This window comes from Monodelphis domestica, chromosome 1, assembly GCF_027887165.1.
Source record: "Monodelphis domestica isolate mMonDom1 chromosome 1, mMonDom1.pri, whole genome shotgun sequence".
In the NCBI taxonomy this organism is placed as follows: Eukaryota; Metazoa; Chordata; class Mammalia; order Didelphimorphia; family Didelphidae; genus Monodelphis; species Monodelphis domestica.
In genome coordinates this window covers 172,637,096-172,644,835 of record NC_077227.1, presented here as the reverse complement: position 1 = coordinate 172,644,835, position 7,740 = coordinate 172,637,096, and the positions used below count along the sequence as shown (strand labels likewise).

Genomic DNA, 7,740 nt, shown 5'->3' with positions numbered 1-7,740 from the left:
TAAATTTATGATCACATGATAAATTCCACGTCTTTTAAATGACAGATGAGAAAACTAATGGACAGAGAGGTTGTGAATTGCTGGAAAGAAATTTGGACTTTTCTGACCTGTGTTCACATCTGGCATTCATCACATTCAATGGGAAATGTGCTTTTGTCCTATCAGGTATATATGTTAGGTCAAGAGTGCCAGCAGTAAGAGAACAATCATGTGTATCTGATTTTGAGTGATAGTCTGGCTTATTTTTTCCCTGATGAGGCAGAGGATATTTTCAGGGAGTAGATAGAGTCTTGGGGATACAGATAAAGATGTAGAAAAGAGGCTTCATTTAATTAGGAAGTGATTAAGGGCAAGAGAAGAAGGAAGTTTAAGACTTTAAAGCAGGTTTACTAACACTATCTCATTTATTTGGAAGAATTTTCATGGCCAGTTGTACTTTTTTTAGGGCAGTCTTCATCTCTTTGTTTCTGAGGCTATAGATTAGGGGATTCACGAGTGGGGTAAACACTGAATAAAACAATGTGACAATCTTTTGAGTTGTGGTTATGTGTCCTGATGTTGGGGTGATGTACATGACCAAGACTGTTCCAAAAAAGAGAGAGACCACAGTCAGGTGGGACCCACAAGTAGAGAAAGCCTTCTTTCTGCCAGCTGCTGAAGGGACTTGTAAGACTGCTCTGAAGACCAAAGTATAGGATCCAAGGATGAAAGGAAAAGTAAGGAAGATGGCAAGAGAGGATATAGAAAAAGAAAGCTCAAGTTTTGGAGAATGGACACATGTCAAAGCCAGCAGGGGACCTGGATCACAGATAAAGTGATCAATAACATTTGGGCCACAGAAAGGCAATTGAGTCATGAAATAAATAGGGAGGGGAAAACAAAGGAAGCCTGTAACCCAGCAGAAGAGCACTAATTTGATACAGAAACGCCCAGTCATGATGGTGGGGTAGTGCAGAGGCTGACAAATGGCCAAGTATCTGTCAAAAGCCATGAGGGATAGAAAGAATGGCTCAGTGATACCTGTAGAAAAGAAAAAGTAGAACTGGAGAAAGCAGGCAGTGAAGGAGATGGTCTTGGTTTCAGAGAGGAAATTGGCCAACATGTTGGGAACTGTGGTATTAACATAGCAGATCTCCAAGAAGGAAAAGTGGGCTAGTAGAATATACATGGGGGTGTGGAGTTGATGATCCAATCTTACTGCCCAGATGATAGACCCATTCCCCATAAGGGTTAGTACATATGTCAGAGAAAACACACCAAAGAGGAGGATTTGCATCTCTCTGGGGCAGGGGAAGCTCAGGAGGATGAACTCAGTCACTCTGTTTCCTCCTGACATGTTCAATGGAACTGAATCTGTGGAGAGGACAGAAGGAAACATGACACAGGATACTTTTACTCCTTATTTCTCAATTTTTCTCATTTTAAGAAATATTTAAATATACTCCAATTCTACAATTATCTGATTCTATAATTTGTTAACGTGAATATAGAATTGCACATAAAAGAACTTCCCTTGATTCCAAATTGTCAATTAGCTAATAACTGAAATACACAGCTTTCAACAATCTGGCTCTAGTGTCTGACCTCATCATAATCATCAACAACATTTATTAGGTGCTAATTATGTACTGAGCATTGAGTATTCAAAGAAATATAAAAACACAGTCTCTGATATCATGGATCTCCTACTCTTATGGGTGAAGACACCAGTCAAAGTAAATTACTCTCTGTTGTCATATAATTACTCTCTTGTCCCATATCTGTGCTTTTGCTCAAATTATTTTCTACATAAAGTGAGTAATAATCTCTGCTTGCTATTTTAATATTCACTTTACATCCCATTCTTTCCATGAAGCTTTCCTTCTAAAACACCATGAGAAAGTAATTCAAATTTTCTACACCACAAGTGTCAAAATGGGATAACAATGCTTATTCTTTCTGACTCACAGTTTTGTTGTGAGGATCAAATTAGATTGTCTATATATGTATTACATATATATGCTTTACAGTTTTGTTAATATTTAAGTGCTTTAGGATGTGATCTTTTATTTTCAGACAAGTAAAGAAATAATTTAATCTCTCTTAACTTTACTTCTTACCTCTTTAAAGTCAGGCAATTCATCCTCTTCTTCATGTGCTGTCTTTCCTATTTGAATGTCAACTCCTTGAGTGCAGAGTTGTCTTAATTTTCTATTTTTATCCCCACAAATTAGCTTAGTTTTTATGATATAATAATCACTTAACAAATTTTTGATTCATTCTTTCATTCAATAATTCAATGTGTTTCTCAAGGTTCTTGTTAACTCAAATGAGGAAACATTATTTCCAGTAAACCTCAATGTTCATGTAAATGTGAGCTTTGCACAGAAATGTATTATTAAGGATAATAAAGTTTAAAAAAACCTTTTTGAAAATTTATTATGTGTAATGCATCCTGATTGAGACTTTGAAAGGAGATACCAGACAATCTAAGATATGATCCCCTTCCTCAGCCTTGGAGCTAACAGTATTGTGACTGTTAGGACATAAACACTTTAAAAAGATGACCAGCATTACAATCTTTCCTAAATTTCTAACAAGCAATAGGTTGTAGTCTTTCTGAGAAAGGTGGCCCAGTACATGGAATAATGAATGTAGAATGAGGAAAACTCAAGCTCAAATCATGGGTGTGACCCTTAATAGGTGGAAACCACCTTGTCACTTAAGTTTTATTAGCCTCAGTTTCCTCATTTGTAAAATGGAAATCATAATAGCACTTGCTTTATAGAATTGTTATGAGGGTCAGATGACATAACATGAAACACTTTGAAACTTTGATGCCTATGTAAATGAGATGTTAAAGAAAATGATGGTGATGGGGATTGCTTAGAACAGACACACAATAGACATTTTTAAGGATAGTGATCTTGCTCTCAACCCACTAATGCCCATTTTACCCATAATTATGGTAAAGTTACATAACTGGTACTTAGAATACTATAGTAACTAATCACTGATGTTTTTAACCAGGAAACATGATTGTAATTTCAACTTGTGATGCTAAGAGCAAATACAAAAATCAAACCCCTCTCTTGGAATCCAGGATTCCCAGGTCACTAATATTTTACCTCTTTGGTTTTTAATGGAACTCAAATAACCACAAACTGTTAATGGTGGTTCCTAAGACCTGAGTCTTAGGGCCTTAAGACCTCCCTTTAGGAGGTCAAGAATAGTGACTGGGAGGATTACACCATTTTCCTTTTGCACCTGGATTTTGTGGATAAAGGAATAATTACACATAAGTATGAATGGTGAATATTCAGAATCCAAAATCCTAGACAAAGATTCCACACTCTAGAATGTCCCTAATGAAAGATAAGGGAAGTGTAGAAGATTAAGTTTTTGCCTCTTAGTGGAGAATGACCTTACAGAGTTAGGGATGAGTGTGGTGGGGGTAAGAGGAGTCAGTGACAGAGTAGGTTCAAGAAAGATGAAGGACTAGTAATAATGGATGTTGATAATATTTCATTACATTATTGTTTGCCTCCACCAATATAATCACTTGAGACTGGCTTGATTGGCTCAGAAATAATCAGACTGCTTTGAAAGAAACAGAATTTCAATGATCTCAATCAACAGTAAATATGGGGAGAGGAATACTGAAAGGGTGGGAAATCTGCAACATGTGAGTAGGTCACTTTGAAAGGAACATATATTTATAGTTTGTTGGTGACATCGTGAATATAGCAAATGGTATATGTATAATAGAGAAAGTAACAGGTATAGGATTTTAAAGCAGGGAGAGTTCAGCAAGGTGCAGAATCATGCCTTATAACAATTCAAAGATAATTATTTCAAGGAAATGTCCTACATTTTGGAGCCCCTCATTTTATATAGGAGTTTGTCCAAACAATAATGACAAAGGGTCCAGTATGAATTGTATGAACAGTGCCTGTTCATACTATAACTATAGTTACTGGAAAGGGGTATGTGGTTTCTTTAGACCCATCTCAATTCATCAGTCAATTAACTTTTATTAAATACCTCCTATGTGACAGGCATCATGCTGAACATGGAGGACTAAAAAAAAACAAACTGAAAGACTTTTCTTGCCCTCACAAGATTTATAATCTAATCTAACGGGGAGAGAAAAGACGCAAACATATATATATATATATACATATATACAAAATGCACATGTGTATATGTCCACATACATATTTGTATGCAAATCAAATTGATATCTCGGTTAAACAGGAAATAATAAAGAGAAGGAAGCAACTAGAATTCAGAGGGGATGGGAAAGAAAAGAAAGATTTTGATTGAGACTTGAAAGAATCTGAGAAGAAAGTAGTCAGAGTGGAGGAGGAAAAGTATTCTAGTAATAAGGGATAGTTAGAGTTATGTGGCTAAGAATTTCTGTTAGTGTTCAGTATAAAAATAATTCTTACTTATATAGGCTTTTAAACTTTGTAATGCTTTTTCATCAGAACTCCCCTAGGAGGAAGTCAATGCAGGTATTATTGCCCACATTTTAATTATGAGGATAGTAAGGTTTAAGAGAGGTAAAGCAACCTGACCCAGATCACATAAGTAAGTATCAGATTTTGGATTTCAACTCACATCTTCTGACTAGTCTAGTATTCTTTTCTCTATGCTACATGGCAGTGTGATGATTCTTTTAGATTGCATGAAATTATCTTCTCTAAGAAGTGATCTTAGTGTTTCCAATAATGTCTAAGCAATTTCAGAACCCAGTGTCTGTTAAAGGATCATTTTGGGTAACAGAGATTTTCAGGGGCTCTCAAATTTTGCCACTTTCCAGGCTTTCTTTTTAGTCTCTGGGCAATATTGGCCTGATAAGTAGAACAGGCAAGTTATGGGAACTTGTAATTCAGTAAGGCTAGTTAATGGAACCAAGGACACTAGAGAGGTTAGAGCAAGCATGAGGTAGAATAACAAAGTGGGGGAAAAGGCATGGGGAAAAATACCAATGAAAAGTATTCCTATTAGAGATTAATTTACCAAATATCTTGTAGTGTTACTTACCAATGGATGGCCTTTGAGCATCTGCATGGACTCCCCTGAGGGAGTGACTTGCCCATTGTTCTTCCATGTAGTCAGTTGATCTAAATAAGTGGTAGGGCTTTACTGTTTTAGAACCCTAAGTCTTATTATTTTTCTTTTTTAGATACTTTCCAGACCCCAAAATTGTGTTTTCAATAAAGGATTGAACAATTATCCTAACAGACATCTAAGTGAAACAAGATTTGCTGAATCTTCACTATCTACACCAGTTATTTCTTTTTCTAATTCCTGTTCCTTATTTTCTTTCCTAAATAGAAAAGATGAGCTTCTTCATGTTCAATAAAGTTTACACAATTTCTTATTATTGTTTATTGACAGCCATAGAGTGGAGAGGCAGAGGCAGAGACAGGAGACAAACCTTAGAGCCTCACTTATGGCCTTCTGTGTTTTATGTCTCAGTTCCAGGTAGGGGGGGCACCACTGCAGAAGTCCTGCAGTGTGCATTAAGAGGCAAACAAGACCTCAGTGCATATGATCTCCTACATAAGGGACAGTTAAGGAGAGGAATGGTAAAGAATTCAATGATTGTCTTAATGGTTACTAAAATGTGCGCCATAAGATTAAGACTTATTTTTGAAGTCAGGCAAGGGCAAAATAACTTTAGGAAAGACTGAGATTCTCTCATATTCTATGACATTGGCTGTATCAATTATATTAAGCTTTTACCTTCCCTTGGGAGCCAATTAATTTTTGAGACCCAAATTCCCTGATTCTCTTGCAATTCTCAGAGTAGAATAAGTTTGGATTTACTGAAAAAAATACATCTCATTGGTTTTAGAATAAGTAGTTGATTTGTCTTTGTCAGGTGAAAAACACCAATCTTTTTTTTCCCTTTCTTTAAAAAAATGTAAAAACTGTTTCCAATTTTTTCAAAGAATATTGATTCTCAAATTTCCTCCCTCCTCTTTACCTATTCCCTCCTTGAGATGGAAATAAATCTTATATCAATTTTATAAGTGTAATCATGTAAAATATTTTCCTATATTAATCCTTTTGTGGAAGGAAAATAAAATGAAAAAAGTTTTTAAAAAGTGAAAAAAGTGTTTTGGTCTGGAATCAAATTATGAATTCTTTTTCTCTGACAGCAGATGTCTTTTTTTTATCATGTGACTTTTTGGGTAGTTTAGATCATTGAATTGCTGAGAATAGCCAAGTTTTTCACAGCTGTTCATTGTACTAGATTCCTATTCCCATGTATGATATTCTCCTAGTTTTGCTTATTTTCTTCTGTTTCAGTTCATGTAGGCCATTCAAGATTTTTCTGAGATCTTCCTGCTTGCTATTTCTTTAACATTTTTTATTATCATGCAAAACATACTTCCATATTGGTCATTGTTGTAAAACCACACTCATCCAAAGCCAAACCCCCCAAATAAAAGAACAAATATGCTGATATGAAATTTTGTATGTTTTGGTCTATATCCATCAGATCCCAACAGTTCTTTCTATAGAGGTGTGTAGCATTTCCTGTCATGTCTTTAAGGATTGTCCCAGATCATTGCACTTCTGAGAGTAGCCAAGTTTTCACAGTTGATCCACTTATAATACTGCTGTTACTGTTTACAGTGTTCTTCCAGTTTTACTTATTTTATCCTGTTTCAGTTTACATAGATCTTTCCAGTTTTTTTATGAAATCATCTTACTTATCATTTGTTAGAGAACAATAGTATTCCATCATGTGAAGATTAAATTTAACTCTCCCTTGATTGTGAAAATTCAATTAACTCCCATGTCCATTTTTAGTTCTAATCACCAAAAGTGTAAACATCACACTTAATCATTTGGTGGGAGGTCTGTGACCCACATGTGCAATACTGGGTGACTAATCAGAATTAAACTGACTGCCCCTGGGCAGTTCTAAAGCAAAGCTTCAACTGTTATTAGTACATGTAAAATTAGGGGAAGGCATAGGAAGTGACACAAAGAAAGTGTCTTTAAAAGGGAGTTACAACTTCCTGACAGCCCTTTTTACTTGGAGTCCTACTTGGAGTTCTTCATTCTTTGGAGTGAAGGCTGAAGAAGAATCTGCTGACTGGACCTATATATATGTAATCATGCAAAATATGTTTCCATATTATTCATTTTTATAAGCGAATAATTTTATAAAATGATAACCCTAAAATGTACACCCAAAGAAACAAATCCTAAATCTTATGTTTCCATCTGTATTCTTACTATAATAGTTCTTCTCTGGAGATGAATAGCATTCTTTTTCATAAGTCCCTCAGAATTATTCTCAATCATTGTATTGTTGTTATAGCACAGTCTATCACATTTGATTATTCCACAATATTGCTGTTACTGTGTACCATGTTTCCTTGGTTCTGTTTATTCTGTTTATTACACTCTGTATTAATTCATGTAAGTCTTTCCAGCCTTTCTGAAATTATTCTGTTGATGATTCTGTATAATTGAAAATCTGTTACACTAAAAAGAACTACATTTCCTGGGAGCCCACTGACTTCCTGTCATTTTGTACTTCCTGTAAATATGGAATAAATATTCAGTGGGCAGTGCTGCTTTTTTTTTTTTTTTGCTTCCTGTCAGCATGGTGATGGTGGTGAGTGGGGATTTTGAAATGGGTTAATCAACCATGGGCACATGGTCTTTATTTTGTCTTTATTCCTTGATTTCTAATGATCATTAATAAATCTCCTAAAATATATTTTTATT

General features: G+C 35.2%; 1 protein-coding gene across 1 annotated transcript; it reads right to left on the bottom strand.

Moving 5' to 3' along the window:
* Positions 1-400: 400 nt before the first annotated feature.
* LOC100616819 (olfactory receptor 11H6-like) lies at positions 401-1,336 on the bottom strand. Its single transcript, XM_007480120.3, has one exon. The coding sequence runs from the start codon at positions 1,334-1,336 to the stop codon at positions 401-403; it is 936 nt and encodes a 311-aa protein (XP_007480182.2).
* Positions 1,337-7,740: the final 6,404 nt, after the last annotated feature.

Excerpts from the sequence above, each read along its gene's own strand:
- LOC100616819 (XM_007480120.3), bottom strand. The coding sequence starts at position 1,336 with ATGTCAGGAGGAAACAGAGTGACTGAGTTCATCCTCCTGAGCTTCCCC.